Below are 19676 nucleotides of genomic sequence, written 5' to 3'. Positions count from 1 at the left end.
AGGGGGCACCCGGATTTGAACCGGGGACCTCTTGATCTGCAGTCAAATGCTCTACCACTGAGCTATACCCCCTGATATAGAACCTAGGCACCGGAGGTCTTCTAGTAAATGTTCTGAGTAAGTGTTTTATAGGTTAGTGCTACTAGAACAATTATTGTAAATTATTGTAATTATAAAGTGTATGTTTTATTTATTTTTATTTAACCTTTATTGAACTAGGCAAGTCAGTTAAGAACAAATTCTTATTTACAATGACAGCCTAACCCGGACAACACTGGGTCAATTGTGTGCCGCCCTATTGTACTCGGTTGTGATACAGCCTGGAATCGAACCAGGGTCTGTAGTGATGCCTCTAGCACTGAGATGCAGTGCCTTAGACCGCTGTGTGTGTGTGTGTGTGTGTGTGTGTGTGTGTGTGTGTGTGTGTGTGTGTGTGTGTGTGTGTGTGTGTGTGTGTGTGTGTGTGTGTGCAGGGTTGGGTAAGGATACCTTCTAAATGTAATTTTTTACTAGTTACCTGTCCAGAATTGTTCATCAGTAACGTAACTTTTGGATTACCCACATTTTGTAACATAATCGGATTACTTTCAGTAACACACGCACCGCATCCAGAACACAGAGCCAATATTTACCCAGCTGGCTGCAGAGCACAGGGGGATCAGATGTACAGACGCATGAAAGATATAAACAGAAACATGTAGAGAGAGAGAGACTGGGTCCCAGGAAGAGAGAGAGAATAAGAGAGGAGGCGGGTAAAAAAAAAGGCTATTAAAAAAAAGGGAACGAGGAAGATGGAGAGAGAGAGAGAGCTGTGTTAAATGGGAGGGAAAGAGTACAGAACTGAGAGGGTGTTTGTAGTACAGGAGAGGAGCTGAATATGAGAAATAGTTTGGGTTGAAATGAGTGACACTGGGACAGCAGGACATTCTTCTGAAGTGTGTATTTTTACATCCAGATCCAACATGTTATTGACCTCTTTGAATCTGACTGACCCGTGGAAAAGCCTGAACGCATACTGACTACAGTATAATGTGAGTCATTTTCAATTCAAGTCAATGTTAATGTTGTAATTCCCCAGATGACCAGTAGAGACCAGTGTAAGCAAATTAAAATGTGGGAGCTTATCGGAGCTTATTCAGAACATGCTTATAGAAATTTGTTTACAGTAAAACCGAGATGTATCTTTTCATTGTGCAAGAGAATAGTCAGTTCTCTTGTAAAATGTCAATGTTCAATGACATTCTGAGTATCACGCCCTACTAAAATATGTCCCTAGCCCTACATTTACATTTACATTTAAGTCATTTAGCAGACGCTCTTATCCAGAGCGACTTACATATGTAGGCTACATTTTCCAGCAGTGAATCTCGTAAAGGCTCAACTGTCATTTCCTCACCAGCGTTCTCTAGCCTGATTCTTCGATGTGGAACTGATTGTAATGGAACAGCTGAGAGAGAAGCGGGGTGATGGTGGAGACGACCACACAGTGCTTGTAAAGCAACGCTTATTTGAACAGGATAACAGGCAGAGCTGCTATCGCATGTGCCTGGAAATTAAACCGTAGCCAAACAAAACAGGACATGCCCCTTTTTCATATGACCCACAAAACCTATGCTCGATACTCAGACAATAGGGTTGTTTTTATTGACCATTCTCACCATTGACCAAACATTCATAGCAGCGGACATGGAATGCCAAAACTAAAGCTCTTATGGACAGTACCTGTAAATGTCATTGTGGTAATTATCTGGTATGGTGGCTGTATGGTTAGAAGTGCTGTTAACTGTTCGTTCATCTGTTTATAACCAGAAGGTCAATAGACAGATTCCGTGAAGAGATTGTAGTGTTTTTACTGCATTCATTTAGTTCTCTACAGCAGCCATGTCTGAACACAGAGAGACTATATCATTGTCCAGGGCTAGGAGATGCCATGGCATGCGTGTACGCCTCAACTCTTGAGCGCCCTAAGAGATAAGAGAGAGGGCTCCACTGTGATTCCAGATGATTTCACTAGCATCCCAGTCAAAATATGGAGGGAGAGAGACAGAACGTGGGGCACATCAAAGCAAAGAGGATGGATAGAAAACATGAGAGAGGCAGGACATGCAGAGAGAGAGAGAACACTTTCATCTCCTCAGCTGCTACTCCTTTATCATCCCTCTGGCTTTGTAATCACCATGGCAACGGAAGGACAGCTTTAAGAGGGTGTTGTAGAGGGAGAGAGAGTGTGTAAGGGGAGAGAGCATGTGAGGGAGGGAGGGGGGGGGAGAGGGAGCTACAGGGTGACTGGGACCAGGAGAAACCGTGTAGTTGAAAGAGAAGAGAGGGAGAAGAAGGAAAAGAGAGTGAAGAGAGAGCTGTGTGTTTTTGTTGTTGCTAAACAACATGTGTCTCAGTGCCTTGCTACTCATCTGTCTCTCCCAGGCAGAGTTGGGGAGAGTTTGGGCTCAAGAACAAACAGGTAAGCTTTTCTTTCTCCCCTACCTCTCCTGTGTTTTCCATCCTGATTCTCTTTTCTCACTGTACTTCATCACCTTTTTTCACCTGTTGTCTCCTCTCTCCTCATGTCCCCCCCATGGATCACTCTCTCCATTACACTGGTGGTTGGTCTCACCTAAATTGGGGAGGACGGGCTTGTCGTAATGGCTGGAGTGGAGCTAGTGGACTGGTATCAAACACATGGTTTCAATGTGTTTGATGCCATTCCATTCGCGCCATTATTATGAGCCGTCTTCCCTTCAGCAGCTTCCAATGCTTCACACAGCTTCACACAGCTTCTCTTCAGGTCAATCAGGTGTTGTACTTTCTGACGTACAATAGTAACCTCATCCAGACTCTTCTCTACTTAAAAAAGAAATCCCAGAATCATCCTTTATTTACATAATATATTCCATTTACATCTGTCCACCTCTCTCTCTCGCATGCTTCCATCCTAACACGTCAGTCACAGCAATTTATGATCACATGGAATAATAACTTTTGTATTTAACATAAAAAAGATGTGTGTGTGTCATGGCACTCTTTTTTTTGATATCTCATGGTTTCAATGAACTACGTAGAGATGTCTTTGAAGACTGTTTTTTTTTAAAAACTAATTTACTTATATATGGAAAACGGTGCAGGTTCATGACTGTGTTTGGAAATGGGCAAACCCTTATACTTTTTGTTTGTGCAGAAAGGTTAGTGACCTAGTTTGCAATGAAAGTGTAACCATAAAGAAACACCATGTTCCAGAATGACTCAGAACAACAACCCACAAAACAGCATTACTTCTGTCTAAAATTAGATTTGGACACGTTTCTCCCTGCCACTCTGCTAGGCCTAAAAGTAGGGCAGTCCAGAGTGGGAAAGAAGAGGGGACAAGACAGAGAGAACAAAACGATCGAGGAATGTAGGCAAAAAGGTGGTAGCTTGATGAATCATGTTTTTTTTAAAAATGTAATCTATTTTTTTTTCATCGAGATAAAAAAAAAAAAATTCAAGAGATACCTGGTCCAACAGCATCAGGAGGAACAAAGCTTCAGACAAAACAACTTACATACACAAACACAACATTGACCAAAACTGTAGACACACATACCGTACAACAATGACATATTACATGTGTGTTTGTCTGTACGTGTGTTGAAAAAGTGTATGCATTTCTGAGGGCTTGGAGTGTGACAGGAATGCTGGTGGACCGATGGAGGGGGATGCATCGCGATGTGTTTCTCCTAGCCATATAAAGCCTTTTATCAGAGATTGAGTACTTAGATTTGTCACTACCCCCTGTCCCACCTCTGCACTCCTCTATGACCTCCTCACTTCTCAATAAATCCTGTAAGCCTTATTAGCCAAATCTCTGCTCCCAAATTCACATTTGATTTCCCTTCACCTAGTACTCTTTGCTGAGTGTATTCCCCTCGTGACCTTTGGTTTGCTCCAATATTCAGACGAGAAAGGAAGATGTATCCCATTCTCCTTCCCTGATACTATCTACCACCTTCAAAACAGCAACAGCTCTACCCTGATTACTATCTACCACCTTCAAAACAGCAACAGCTCTTCCCTGATACTATCTACCACCTTCAAAACAGCAACAGCTCTTCCCTGATACTATCTACCACCTTCAAAACAGCAACAGCTCTTCCCTGATACTATCTGCCACCTTCAAAACAGCAACAGCTCTTCCCCGATACTATCTACCACCTTCAAAACAGCAACAGCTCTTCCCTGATACTATCTACCACCTTCAAAACAGCAACAGCTCTTCCCTGATATTATCTACCACCTTCAAAACAGCAACAGCTCTACCCTGATTACTATCTACCACCTTCAAAACAGCAACAGCTCTTCCCTGATACTATCTACCACCTTCAAAACAGCAACAGCTCTTCCCTGATACTATCTACCACCTTCAAAACAGCAACAGCTCTTCCCTGATACTACCTACCACCTTCAAAACAGCAACAGCTCTTCACTGAGCTAAATTAATTGCTTTTCGTGTTTATCTTACACAGAATAAAATTAGATGATTTTATTTTTTTACATGCAGCGTAAAAAAGCTGTTTGAAATAGAGCTACCCCTTGAGAGCTATCTGCAGCAGCTAACGCAGATTAGGAAAACACAGCTTGAGGGATGAAAATGAATTGTGAGGCTGCTGACCTCAGAGCTTGGCTCTGTTCTTTGTCCTTTTGAGAATTTCATTTAACAAACGACTTATGTCTGGTCCAGCCATACTGGGGCCAAGCCTGAACAGAATAAAAATGGAAAGGATAAATCTGGATATAGTAAATATCTGTGTGGATGACATCCATAGATGTGATTTCGCTGTCGTGGAGATTTGGATCGGCAACAGCAAGGGTCATTGTGACATCTATACAGACACTTCTGGCAAGTTCCAAGAGAACAGAAGGATCCGTGAAGTAGGGACAGAGAGGCAGGGAGGGAGACAAAGAACCTACAATCCTAAAGTGCAATTCTGCCACTTTTCAACCGCATATTCATTACATTTACATTTAAGTCATTTAGCAGACGCTCTTATCCAGAGCGACTTACAAATTGATATATTCATTATCTCCAGCAACGTACCAGTGGGCACATACGTGTTATCGTCACGTTTCTATGATCTGGGGTTAAAGAGATAAGAAGAAATGTCCTAAAATGTGCTTCTCTTTGATATAGGATTAAAAGAAACAAAATAAAACAGGGATTTTTAAAACCCTCATGACATTTTTCTTCTACAAAGTGTATAAATGCGCCGTTTTGACATATGTAGACAACGCTATTGTTCTGGAAATAATGAGAATGAGGGTGAAGAGTGGTGGAATTGCCCTTCGATTCTTTGTTCGAATGAAAGAAAGTGATTTCTTGGATGACGAGGCGTGATGTTGGCATTGGGGAATAAGACATGGTTCAGCCCTGATCTTCATTGAGATGCCTGACTGAGTTAGTTATGGGCTTTGTCTAATCATACAATGAAAACCAGAATTAATTCCTTTACCTCATCCACTGAGAGATTGGGTTTCACCATAACAGAGGAAGTGTGAGGTCATCACTGCTCTCTTGTTTTCATAGAAGAGATCTTGGTGTATTTTCAGAATAGAAAATCTTGAAAGGCAATGCCATTGACCTGGACACAAAGCCTAATACTGACCATACATTACAATAATTCATCATAAGAATGTCTGGAATTTTTTTTATTTAGCAATATTTCAAAAACAAAACTATGTTTTTCCCATATTAGATCAATAGTTCACATTATAATTTAGGTATCGATGATAATTTGCCGTGGGTCTGTAGTTTCAAGTTCTTATTGTCACGTGCACAATTACAGTGAATTGCCTTTCCTAATCAATATCATTGCAGTGCTATAAAATAAAGTAGAACAAAAACACAAGAAATAGAAACAAGAGCACGAGAAAGTAAGTATGCTATATAAAGGGTCAGTGTCTATATCATATTTACAATGTGCAGGGATACTGGAGTGATAGAGGTATATCAAGATATATGATAAACAGAGTAACAGCAGTGCATATGATCATTGTATGTGAGTGTGTAGTCAATATGAATGTGTGTGTGTGCTGGAATGTCAGTGTGAGTGAGTGTGCAGAGTTCTGTGAGTGTGCAGAATTCTGTGAGTGTGTAGAGTTCTGTGAGTGTGCAGAGTTCTGTGAGTGTGAAGAATTCTGTGAGTGTGTAGAGTTCTGTGAGTGTGCAGAGTTCTGTGAGTGTGCAGAGTTCTGTGAGTGTGAAGAATTCTGTGAGTGTGTAGAGTTCTGTGAGTGTGAAGAATTCTGTGAGTGTGTAGAGTTCTGTGAGTGTGCATGGAGACAGTGCAAAACAAAAAGAAAAAAGAAGGTACTCATGTTCATATGATCAGCCACATTGAGTTGAGCTGTGGAAGTAATGTGCCATCCGGCTGATCCTGAGCCAGCCTTATCAGCCTCTCCCATGCAGGAAAGGGTGTGCCCTCTTGCCTCCCGGTCTGACTGACCACTCACAGAAACAGGCCTGGAAATATGGGCTGAGTGGTTTCATAGCATCAGGGTGACTTTAGTGCTCAGGCCAGAAGACTGACTGTCTATCTGCCTATGAGCGGTAGCTTAAACTTTACCTTGTTTATGCCTGAGAGAGGGTGGGGGCAGATGACCCTCCCGTTAAATTAGTTTGGCCTCTAGTTCTATCCTTTTGGTAATTTAAAATAGTATTTTAGCATACCTGGACTCCAATTGTTTTAGACAATTCATATCAAATGAATGCCTGAGGTCTGTGACTAAGTGACAGTTGCCTGTGATAAAGGCCAGACAGTCTGTGTGAGCCTTATATTCTAACAGAAGAGGTGTTTATGTTATAATGGTATTCTCACTTGTCATATCCTATTTGTCCTCTGTCATCAGGCATTCCAATACATCAGTGGTTCCCAGACTGTGGGGCCAAGGGGTCAGTTAGGCTTTCAACTTACTTTTAAAAGTTGTAATAGCAGAACACACCAAATTGGGTAGTGTATTTGCAGTTTTCCTCCTGCAGTGTCAGTCATCGCAGACCGTAGAGAGATATTTATTATAACTTGTCAGAAATGTCCAGATCAACTAGCCCATGTTAGCTAACGTTGTTTAGGTAGATTTTTTTGCCCATTGATTTTGTTGTAATGTTTGAGTCACTCAGAGACCACATGAACAAACAACAGGACATTCACCAATGATGGAAGGGGGGGGGGGCAGAGTGAAAAAGTTTGGGAGCCACTGCAATACATGATATATCACCTCCGCCTGTTGATTTTAAAAACAGACCTTCTCGAACACCATAGTCACACATGCCTGATTCTTCAGACTCGTTCTGTGTTCTCTCTCCCATCTGGGGAGATGACCCTGGATTGTAGTACTGTGCTGAAACTGAGTTCACAAGAGAATTGGAAGTTGTAGCCATAGAAATAGAACGGTCCGATATGTTTCACATCACTGACCATACCACACCTCATTTCCCCAGAGACACGCTGCAATGTACGTCTATGAGGAAAGCGTGACACCAAAGATCCAATTAGACTTTTTTCATTTTATTTTGCAGACCATCCCTGTACATAACCTCAAAAAGAGCAAGGATACAAAACAAATCTAGGACCAAATCTCCCTCCTGACACTACCCACTATCATTGGCCTCTCACACTCTTTTAGCATTTTAGTTGTCCTTTAGTCCCCCTCCATTTCCTATCTCCCCCTTCACAGCCCCTCTATATACTCATCTCAACTTGAAGCCTCTTGGTGTATTTAATTAGTCTCCCCCTGCTCTGGGTATAATAGTCTGTAGGGTTATTCCATATAATTACTAGCCGTGGTGCTCGTCGGTTTGTTTCTGCTCGCAGTAGGTAGCCTACCAGTTAAGAGAGTTGGGACAGCAACTGAAAAGGTCGCTGGTTCAAATACCCGAGCTGACCAGCTGAAAGAAATGGCCAAGCAGGCAGTAAGTAGCCTACCAGTTAAGAGTGTTGGGACAGTAACTAACTACAAGGTTGCTGGTTCAAATACACGAGCTGACTACCAAACATATAAGTTTGTCTTGACAACGGAGCAGGGCAAAAGCACAAACAGATCTGGGACCAGGCTATAGAATGCATAGGAATTTAACAGTGACTTATAGGTTCGATATCAGTTATATACATCCAGTTGGACAGTGCAGAAACAAACATGTACTACACTGCACATTTCATTTGAAATAGACCAGAGTGTACCATGTAGGAATGTCAAGTGATAATGGCGATAAAATAAGACATTTATGATTTACAAATATGATGGAATGATAAACCCTTGGTTTCCTGAGTCTATTTGAGATATGGGGGGTGAACCTTAACTGCATGTAAACCCTCTTCACTCCCTGCTCCCAACAATCATCCTACTAGCGTAGGACATGCAAAACAGTCTGGATGGAAGCGTGGCTCTTTACCACAACAGTCCTTTACTATTAGGAAGTGATATCTCTTCCTCCACCTCCTGCCATCCTCTCAAGTCCTGTAGACAGGCAGGCTCCTCTTGTCTTGTTGATTAGCCAGTGATTTAAGTACCGATGGCCTTGAGGGTTTTATTCTAGACCACTTAACTTGATCAGAGCCGGCCAACTACAGCCCTGCTCCCTACACCCCTTAGCTCCCTCTACACATTCCACTTGCAGGTTATTTCAGTGTTTGGTTTAGGTTTCTGTTTATATGCTAAACAAAGGCTTCTTTTCAGATGTCAGAAACAAGCCACATGTACAAACTGTTGGCTAGTGTTAGTCAAGCACCAGATTATTTTTACTTAATCAGGTCAAGTCAGTAAGGAACAAATTCTTATTTACAATTACGCCCTACCCAGCCTGGGCCAATTGTGCGCAGCCGTATGGGACACCCAATCACGGCCGGATGTGACACAGCAATCTTCAATTTAGGGTTAAATATACCTAAACATTCTGAAGAGTTAACATGAATGAAGTGATTTGATTCAGTAAGGGCACTGGTAATATAACATTCATGCCTGTGCCAGTCAGGGTTGATTCCACCCAGTTAGTGCAACAAAATCTAGTAACAAAAGAATGCCGTGTTCTGAGTCGGAGTTCTATCACATCCTGTATCCGAAAATAACGAACATCTCGATCCCTCTGACCTAGCAAGCACATTCAAACGCGAACAGACTGCACATTTTATAACTGGTAAAATATAGAAAATGTTTGAGCACGGGCTTTCGACCAGAATCATAATTTAGTTCCGCCTGTTACCCAGCTCAGTTTGATCTGCTCAACAAGTTGTTTCCAGAGAAAATCACCAGAGCAGCAGAGACGAACTCTTCGCGGCAGCCATACTGACCACGGCATGTTCATGGTGATGCCACTGGGAAGAATGAGCGTCACAGAGTGAATTTCTTTGCTTTTTTGTTTGCCATATGCCTACCGATATTCGAAAACTTCCTGTCGTCTACTGAAAGCAAGAGACAAAACAGTAAACATGTAGTACAGGAAAGCGCATAAATGTAGGGTTAGAAGAAAGTCTCTGTTCGAAAAAAAAAACACGTGCGGTGAGATTTATATAGTACGTGTGACGTCATGAACACACCCCATCTTTGAGAAGGACGAAATATTCCTAAAAGTTGCGCAACATTGAAGCTGTCTGGATCAGGCAGACAGGTTCACCAGAAAAAAACGAATAATGTAATGATGACGCAGATAATAACTGAGATGTACTGTATGATAAAGCAAAATAGTCCAATGCAGATAACAAAACAAAAAACATGTTAGTAAACTCAGCAAAAAAAGAAACGTCCATTTTTCAGGACCCTGTCTTTCAAAGATAATTCGTAAAAATCCAAATCCAGACGGTAGGCAATTAAGGTCACAGTTATGAAAACTTAGGACACTAAAGAGGCCTTTCTACTGACTCTGAAAAACACCAAAAGAAAGATGCTCAGGGTCCCTGCTAATCTGTGTGAATGTGCCTTAGGTATGCTGCAAGGAGGCATGGGGACTGCAGATGTGGCCAGGGCAATAAATTGCAATGTCCGTACTGTGAGACGCCTAAGATAGCGCTACAGGGAGAAAGAACAGACAGGCAGACAACGCGTAACAACACCTGCACAGGATTGGTACATCGGAGTGTAACCATGTGAAATGGCTAGCTAGTTAGCGGTGGTGCGCGCTAATAGCGTTTCAATCAGTGACGTCACACGCTTTGAGACCTTGAAGTAGTGGTTCCCCTTGCTCTGCAAGAGCCTCGGCTTTTGTGGAGCGATGGGTAACGATGCTTCGAGGGTGACTGCTGTCTGTGTGCAGAGGGTCCCTGGTTCGAGCCCAGGTTGGGGCGAGGAGAGGGATGGAAGCTATACTGTTACACAGAGCATCACACCTGCGGGACAGGTACTGGTTGGCAACAACAACTGCCCGAGTTACACCAGGAACGCACAATTCCTCCATCAGTGCTCAGACTGTCCACAATAGGCTGAGAGAGGCTGGACTGAGGGCTTGTAGGCATGTTGTAAGGCAGGTCCTCACCAGGCAACAACGTCGCCTATACAAACCCACCGCCGCTGGACAAAACAGGACTGGCAAAAAGTGCTCTTCACTTACGAGTCGTGGCTTTGTCTCACCAGGGATGATGGTCGGATTTGCGTTTATCGTTGAAGGAATGAGCGTTACACCGAGGCCTGTACTCTGGAGCGGGATTGATTTGGAGGTGGAGGGTCCGTCATGGTCTGGGGCGGTGGGTCACAGCATCATCGGATTGAGCTTGTTGTCATTGCAGGCAATCTCAATGCTGTGCATTACAGGGAAGACATCCTCCTCTCTCATGTGGTACCCTTCCTGCAGGCTCATCCTGACATGACCAGTATGACAATGCCACCAGCCATACTTGTAACGGATGTCGTCTGGAGATAGAGAGGAGGACCAAGGTGCAGCGTGGTAAGTGTTCATGTCTTTTTAATAAACAAACTGAACACTGGAACAAAACAATAAACGATGTGAACAAAACAAAACAGTACCGTGTGGCCCAAACACTCACATGGAAACAAACACCCACAAACCAAAAGTGAAACCCAGGCTACCTACGTATGATTCTCAATCAGGGACAACAACTGACAGCTGCCTCTGATTGAGAACCATACTAGGCCGAACTCAAAAACCAACGTAGAAAAACAAACATAGACTGCTCACCCCAACTCACGCCCTGACCATACTAAAACAAAGACAAAAACAAAGGAACTAAGGTCAGAACGTGACAATACTGCTCATTCTGTGCGTGATTTCCTGCAAGACAGGAATGTCAGTGTTCTGCCATGGCCAGCGAAGAGCCTGGATCTCAATCCCATTGAGCACGTCTGGGACCTGTTGGATCGGAGGGTGAGGGCTAGGGCCATTCCCCCCATAAATATTTGGGATCTTGTAGGTGCCTTGGTGGCAGAGTGGGGTAACACCTCACAGCAAGAACTGGCAAATCTGGTGCAGTCCAAATCTGGTGCATTACTTAATATAGCTGGTGGCCACAGCAGATACTGACTGTCCATTTTGATTTTGACCCCCCTTTGTTCAGGGACACATTATTCCATTTGTGTTAGTCACGTGTCTGTGGAACTTGTTCAGTTTATGTGTCAGTTGTTGAATCTTGTTATTTTCATACAAATATTTACACATGTTAAGCTCAGTTGGTAGAGCATGGCGCTTGTAACGCCAGGGTAGTGGGTTCGATTCCCGGGACCACCCATACGTAGAATGTATGCACACATGACTGTAAGTCGCTTTGGATAAAAGCGTCTGCTAAATGGCATATATTATTATTATTATTAAGTTTGCTGAAAATAAACGCAGTTGACAGTGAGAGGGCGTTTCTTTTTTTTACCGAGCCTATTTAAAGTTGACCTTGCCACATGTTTTTTTTTCTGAAGGCTGAGGAATGGGCCTAGAGAAATGTAACCACTCTCAAATTCATAGTCAGAGCTATGGATGCAAGGACTGTCCATCCATGATATCAAAAGTATAGTTGTTGGTGGTTTCCATTTCCATTATGTACAACGATTGGAGTAAAACACGCTTGTATTAGGTTCTGATGGGGTACAACAGTTGAACTATACTCATGAGGTATTTATAAATTATATTCTTCAGGATATAATGGCTATATATCATTCATTTGTCCATGAATTTATGTAGCAACTAAGGATTCTAGCTGTAAAGGTATAGTTCACTCAAAACGTATATTTTTGGTCATTAGTGCAATGAATACAATCCCCCCAAAATATCAGCAGTCAAGTTTTCAAGATAGAGCTTGATATACAACGTTATCTCGCAACTATATTCTATACAGAAGTGCACTATAAAAGATAGAATGCACGTACAATGCTCTGTGCACATAAAACACAACACTGCTGACATAAACGAGAAGGCTTGGATGTTGCAAACATTGCTAGCCAGCATCTTTATGACACTGGATGGCGAAAGGCCAGCAGAATTAGCAATGGAATGTAGCGAGCATAGACAACAACATCCCCAGCGCCACACATTGACAACCTCTCCAACACCACTCATGTCAAACACCTCCTGACTTAGCTAGATGAACTGGCAACTAACCATCTCAATAACTCACAAGCAATTGCCATGCAGAGCCAGAATAAACAAACAAAAACAAAAATGACAGCAACTGCACTGCACTGAGAAGTGTCCCAAACTGAACAAAACACTCCCTGCTTCCCGCCCCCTGCTCGAAGTACTTTAGAAGAAATATGGGGGGGGGTCCTATATGCATTCTTGTTGAGTCAGTGATTTCGGTCATTTCCGGACAGAAAATCCCTATGTGGCTGCGGCCTGAGAAGCAGTATAACCAGATGCGTTGTGGCCTCAAGCAGAATGCTGTGGGGACGTGTGTTATCTGATAACAACGGAGGTCCTCAGAGATTTGTCTCTCCTAATCCCAGATGATCTCAAATCCACATTGAGTTATTAGTTTGGATAATGTTTTAGCAGAATGTTGTGGAACATATGCTGCATTGTAAGTTGCTTTGGGAACTGCTCACAACTTTGGCTCCGAGAGACAGAACATTGCAGTCCGTGGGATATGCAAGACAAGGAGAGGAGGAGGAGGAGGAGGAGGAGGCGGAGGAGGAGGAGAGAAAAGTAAAGTGGCAGACAAACAAGAAATCCCCAAGGCCTTTCTAGTTTGTTGTATTGTGATTAGACTGTGGTCCAGCCATCACACATTTTTATGTGTGTGTGTGTGTGTGTGTGTGTGTGTGTGTGTGTGTGTGTGTGTGTGTGTGTGTGTGTGTGTGTGTGTGTGTGTGTGTGTGTGTGTGTGTGTGCAGGTGCATGCGTGGGTGTATGCAGGTGCAGGTGCAGGTGTAGGAACTCCTGCACCTGTTCAGAGGTTGAAATGCATGTCAGCATTCCCTCATGGCCAGAGATATGTTAATGCTATGTTCACTTTCAGCCCACAGTATCCAAACCATTGCATTGAGAAATACACACTCGGTTCAGGGCTATGCAGTAACCTAAAGCCAGTGTTGGGGAGTAGTGAACTACATGTAGTTCAACTAGTACTCTAACTACATTTTGCAGTAGCTTTGTGGTAGTTGAACTCAATTCTAATCTTGGTAGTGTTTTCAGTAGTTAATAACTTTTTTTCTGCCATGGGTGTAGCTAACTACTGAACTACACACTACTTTTTTTTTAGCAAAAAGAACATCTGGGTGATGTAGGCAAGAATGTCCTTTCTTTTTTCAGCATTAGACCTGCCTAATTCTCACTTTAAACTGATTTGTGTTAATGTGCTAAATTACACATTCTGTTGACATCTGACTCCAGAGCGATTTTTCACAAAGTAGTGTTGATGTAGTGAACTACTTTTTCAAAGTAACTTTAGTTAAGTAAGCTATATTTTTCTTAAGGCTAGCTTGAGTGTATCTTAACTTCTACCAGTGAGAAGTAATTGGTTTCTGGGTTAAATATTTTCAGAGAAACTTCCCCAACTCTGCCTAAAACAAATGCCTGATTTGTTTGTAATTTGACCGAGTGGGTTCAAACATGAATCTTCTGACTGACACTGACTTGATCTGTGTCACTGACTCACTGTGTTTTGGACAGAGATGCGGTATCATGTGAATGGACAGCAGCATGAGAAGCCATCACACAGGACCCCCAGAGAGCCGTGGCTGGGTGACGCCAGGGTGGCCAGGGAAGTACAGGGAGGAGGACTGACCATTTACACCCTACCAGACAACATGACACACTTAGTGGTGAGTGGCGCTGGGTCAATGGTCCAACAACACACTAGTGTGGGCAAGATGCGAGATTCGCTTGTTCTAGTTGTTCCAGTTGTGGTGGTAGAATACTGCTCCCTGCTGGCCTTAGACAAAACATACCCTCTGCACTAGACTGCAGAGAGTATATTGAAAAGAGTTGAACAACGCAGATCCAATCAAATTGCAGTGAATCATTTTAACCTCGCTGCTGAAATGTACAGTCCAAGACATTCAAGGATAACCTAAGGTTTCTAAAAGCGTATCCCTTTAGCTTATGTAGTATGCAACCTGCATTCTTTATATTTAGTATCCCTCTCTTGTAATACTATGTAATAAACTGGAGACTGGAACTCAATGTAGAGTGTGTGTTTGTTTGTTTGTTTGTTTGTTTATGTGGTCCTGCATTCAAATGCTGCTTGTTGCTGTTGTTCATTATAACATCTCCCCTCCGCCCCTTCTCACACCATTATTCCATCTCTCCCATCTCATCCCTCAACTTCTCCTCTTGCACTCACCTCTACTGTTTCTATAACAGGAGGACGCTGGTAAGTATTACTCGTGGCGTAGTTTTGGCCCTGATGACCAGCGCACAGATGAACTCTGGGTAGATCTAAACGACCTAGAGCATGGCCAAGTCAGAATGCATGGCATTTTGTCCAACACACACAGACAGGCTGCGGTGAGTCATACACACAGTTACACACACACACACGCTCGCGCGCACGTGCACGCGCATCTCATTTCCCTCCCTCTCTCTCTTCCTCGTATTCCAGAAGGTCGCCCTCTCATTTGACTTCCCCTTCTACGGACATTATTTGAGGCAGATTACCATAGCAACAGGAGGTATATTTCATTATTCTTCCGACACATGGCAAGTTGTTCAAACTCAGATGGAGCCACTTATCATAATGCTTCCTTTCTACTCCCTCCCTGTTACTTACGTTAAGCCTAGAATGAATGAACTATTGTAACTACCAGTTGCTACTTGCCATGCATCTCCATAGAACCCTGACCTCTGACCTTCCCCAGGGTTTATTTTCATGGGAGAGGTCACACACCGCATGCTGACAGCAACACAGTACATCGCCCCCCTCATGGCCAACTTTGACCCCAGCTTCTCCAAAGAGTCTATTGTGCAGTACCTGGACAATGGTGAGCCATAGAGTAACATTCAGACAGCGCTTGTTATTTGACTTTTGACCCTTGGTTGACCTCTGTGTGACCTGTCCTGTACTGACCACAGGTGAGGTGTTTGTGGTGCAGTGGGAGCGGGTGAGACTCCATGGGAGGGAAGCAGAGGGGGCATACACCTTCCAGGCTGCCCTGCACCTCACGGGGACCATCACCTTCAGCTACAGAGATGTGAGTGGGACTTACAACATGCACACTTATGAACCTTGTTCAACACGTCTTTGATTTTAATGTACTCCATCTTAACACAGTCACACTTTTCGGTTTCTCTGTCCATTTTTCTCTACCTGTCAATCTTGCTCTTTCAGATACCTTTGCCAGTGGAGGTGATAAGTTCTGCTGAGCACCAAGTGAAGGCAGGGTTGTCAGATGCATTCATGGTAAACCTGCAATCCCCTCAATCCTCAGGTTAGCACCAAAGGGTTCCCTAACCCTAACCCACAGTTATCCAGTTTGGCAAATCTTTGATGTGAAAAACTTTTGCTAAAATGATCTGAAATGATATCTCTCACATAGATGCCCAACGTCGGCTCTACGAGTACCATCGGTTGGACATCGATACAACTAAGATCACCAACAACTCTGCCTTTGAGTTCACTGCATTGCCTAGTAAGCAGCTAATCTCTATCCCTCATACAGTCCTCTCAGACATTTCATCCTCAATAACCAGTCACAGGCACAGCTTAGTATGATGTTAATGCCAATGCCAATCATGTCGCTGCAGAATCAAAACCCAGGTCTCTCTGTCTCTCCCTCCCTCTGTCCAGCCTGTCTGCAGCATGACAGCTGTGAACTCTGCCTCTCATCCAACCTAACCTCTGGCTGTACCTGGTGCAACATCCTCCAGAGGTGAGCAGGAGAGGAGTGTAGGTCGCTATCTGAATAAAGGAGTCCTTGTTCCTTTGTGTTTGACATCTGTGTCTGTTTCAGGTGCTCAGACGGAATGGACAGACACAGGCAGGAGTGGCTGGACTACGCCTGTTCAGAAGAGGTAGAATTGGGCAATGTCAATGAACGTTCACATACTTTACATGTACTGTACATCAAATGTAAATCACAGTCTCAGCTTCCTCTGTTAAAACCACAATTCCCATCCATTATATGGACAGGCCAAAGATGTTAGATGTGAGGATTATTCCATGGGGAGACCAGACAGCTCCATTGACCCTTCAGTTCCCTCAGACTCTGAGGTCACCACTCCCCTTGGGCCCCTACTAGAAGGCCCTGCCACGGAGAGTAAGTCAAGTGTGTAAATGAGTGTGCCTGGGAGGGTTTATATCGGAGTATCAGAGTTCAACTGTGCATGCAGCAGCGTTAAACAGAGCTAGAAGGCCCTGCATAGTAATGCTCTAGAGCTCAGTGTCTGTCTTTAGCCGGTGCCTACAGTAATCTGAGTGTTCTTAGAACATGCAAAGAAATTGCACGGAAATTAAGTTCAGGAAAATAACAATGGAAGCAGTTTGAGTCCTAACTGCTCAATATTCAAACTGATCCTACATTTGAGCTTCCTCCAGATGGATCTTGATTCACTTTGAATTGTGTGTATGGAGCCATGTTTACAGGATTTTGATTGTACATGGTCTCTCTTTCCTGGTTAGACGTGAAGACAGGCCCCCCGAGACAACACGACGGGTCAGCTCACACAGGAGTTATAGCAGGTGTAGTAGCTGCATTGGTGCTACTGCTGGCTCTGACACTGCTGGCTCTTTACGTCAACTCTCCTCCTTCTGCTGCTTCACCCCTCAACTTCTTACAGGTTAGAAACACTATCAGGGCTCACATTCAACCAGCCCTGTCCTGTTAAATGTAGACATCTCCTCCCATTCTCTTTAACCTTTTCAAAACAATCTAATTTCAATAGCGACGCAACAGCTACTGGCCATCCATGAAGTTCAGGAAGCAGGGATTCCACTCCAGCTACGCAGAGGTGGAGGTCGAAGGTCATGAGAAGGAGGGAATCATGGAAGCTGGCCAGTGCTGACCGGACTGAGGAGCAACTGGATGATGAGGAGATAAAAATGAGTTTGCAGGAGAGGATGGAGTGAGCTTAGAGCTACACACACATCCCTTACTCCATTACACAAATAATGTTTTTCTGTTCATTCATTTTTCAATAATCACCTCAATATAGTCCCTGTCTTTATTGGCTAAAAAGTGGGTGGCATTTTATATAATTTTTGGCGGACAAAGTCTTCTACTCTTCTTTTAAACGTCCGCTACTCAGGTTTTAGGGAACGGGACAAATGGGAAGAGGCCACTTTTAGGCTTTGCTAGAATTTCTTTGTTCAGTATGGGTGTGGATGAGTTCCAAGTTTCTCACCATTTACCACACACCTCCATGGGATGTGTGTGTAACTGGAATAAACTGAGATACATTATGACTATCAACAACCATGGAAAAAACACTATAAAGGATTCTGTATCCCTGCACTTCCATGACAAGAACAAAGACCAGCTGTGGATGTTCTTCAATGATCATCTCTGCAACTTCTTTTTTATTGTATAGTTAATGTTTTAATGTTTTGTTCCTGTATTGCTTTTTTTAATGTACAGTACCAGTCAAAAGTTTGGACACACCAACTCATTCAACAGTTTTTCTTTATTTTTACTATGTTCTACATTGTAGAATAATAGTGAAGACATCAACACTATGAAATAACACATATGGAATCATATAGTAACCCAAAAAGTGTTAAACAAATCAATATTTTAGATTCTTCAAAGTAGCTACCCGTTGCCTTGATGACAGCTTTGCACACTCTTGGCATTCTCTCAACCAGCTTCACCTGGAATGTTTTTCCAACAGTCTTGAAGGAGTTCCCACATATGCTGAGTACTTGTTGGCTGCTTTTCCTTCACTCTGAGGTTCAACTCATCCCATACCATTTCAATTGTGTTGAGGTCGGGTAATTGTGGAGGCCAGGTCATCTAATGCTGCACCCCATCATTCTCCTTATTGGTCAAATAGCCCTTACACAGCCTGGAGGTGTGTTGAGTCATTGTCCTGTTGAAAAACAAATGATAGTCCCACTAAGCGCAAACCAGATGGGATGGCGTATCGCTGCAGAATGCTGTGGTAGCCATGCTGGTTAAGTTTGCCTTGAATTCTAAATAAATCACAGACAGTGCCACCAGCAAAGCACCCTCATACTTTCACACCTCCACCTCTATGCTTCATGGTCGGAACCGCACATGCTGAGATTATCTGTTCACCTACTCTGCGTCTCACAAAGACATGGTGGTTGGAACCAAATAGCTCAAATTTGGACTCATCAGACCAGGACAGATTTCCAACAGTCTAATGTCTATTGCTCGTGTGGACTTGGTCTTTTACCAAATAGGTCTATCTTCTGTATACCACGCCTACCTTTTCACAACACAACCGATTGGCTCAAATGCATTAAGAAGGAAATAAATTCCACACATTTTAACAAGGCACACCTATTAAGTGAAATGCATTCCAGGTGACTACCTCATGAAGCTGGTTGAGAGAATGTCAAGAGTGTGCAAAACTGCCATCAAGGCAAAGGGTGGCTACTTTGAAGAATCTCAAATATAAAATATATTTTGATTTGTTTAACACTTTTTTTGGTTACTACATGATTCTATATGTGTTATTTCATAGTGTTGAGGTCTTCACTATTATTCTACAATGTAGAAAATAGTAAAAGTAAAGAAAAGCTGTTGAATGAGTAGGTGTGTCCAAACTTTTGACTGGTACTGTACATGCCAAGAATGTATTTCATAAATTGATCAGAGGCAATTCAATGACTTCAAAACAGCAGAGTGCTCTTCATACAAGACTTTGACCTTACAAATTAAACCCAGATGGAGGATCATGTTTTGAAATACAGTACTTTCAAAGAATAAAGGCATTTGAATGAATAATGTTTAGTTGTAATGTCAACCATAAAATGTAATTTAATTATAGTGGGCCCATGATTTCTGCACCCTGACCAGTGAAACCAATTCTGATTTGCGACAGCAGATGTCACCCAAACCAAATATATTTGCAACTTTATTCCATGTAGGCCTTCACAGTAGCCTACATACAGATTGTAGCAGATGGCATGATCATCATGCGGAATAAAAAGGGTTGGCGTGTATTCTAGATACATTTTCTATATGTCATATACACGATTTTGATATGCGCTTCTTCCACGGTAATTGTGGTTTCCACTAGATAGCACAGCCACAAAATAAATAGTCTCTATCGAAAAAACTAACAAAAACGTACATTTTATTTTTGGTCTTAATTT

General features: G+C 42.9%; 1 protein-coding gene and 1 non-coding gene across 4 annotated transcripts; one reads left to right on the top strand and one right to left on the bottom strand.

The window, feature by feature from the left end:
- trnac-gca (transfer RNA cysteine (anticodon GCA)) lies at positions 1-72 on the bottom strand. The gene has a single exon. It is a non-coding gene; the product is annotated as a tRNA-Cys (tRNA).
- A 714-nt stretch (positions 73-786) lies between these two features.
- LOC118365238 (plexin domain-containing protein 1-like) lies at positions 787-18936 on the top strand. Of its 3 annotated transcripts, XM_035747286.2 has the most exons (14): positions 787-1031; positions 2425-2461; positions 14069-14220; positions 14762-14905; positions 15000-15069; positions 15256-15378; positions 15470-15588; positions 15726-15825; positions 15934-16026; positions 16185-16266; positions 16348-16408; positions 16527-16653; positions 17016-17173; positions 17279-18936. In XM_035747286.2, exons 3-14 carry the CDS (start codon positions 14071-14073, stop codon positions 17396-17398), a joined length of 1347 nt encoding a protein of 448 aa, XP_035603179.1. In that variant the 5' UTR covers positions 787-1031; positions 2425-2461; positions 14069-14070; the 3' UTR covers positions 17399-18936. The 3 variants fall into 3 exon arrangements, with proteins under 3 accessions (XP_035603179.1, XP_035603178.1, XP_052346790.1); XM_035747285.2 differs by lacking the exon at positions 787-1031 and having other exon boundaries at positions 2293-2461; XM_052490830.1 differs by lacking the exons at positions 787-1031; positions 2425-2461 and adding an exon at positions 10289-10900.
- Positions 18937-19676: the final 740 nt, after the last annotated feature.

The sequence above is a fragment of the Oncorhynchus keta genome, chromosome 32, assembly GCF_023373465.1.
Source record: "Oncorhynchus keta strain PuntledgeMale-10-30-2019 chromosome 32, Oket_V2, whole genome shotgun sequence".
NCBI lineage: Eukaryota > Metazoa > Chordata > Actinopteri > Salmoniformes > Salmonidae > Oncorhynchus > Oncorhynchus keta.
The sequence above is the reverse complement of the archived record's forward strand: the minus strand, read 5'-3'. Positions and strand labels throughout refer to the sequence as shown.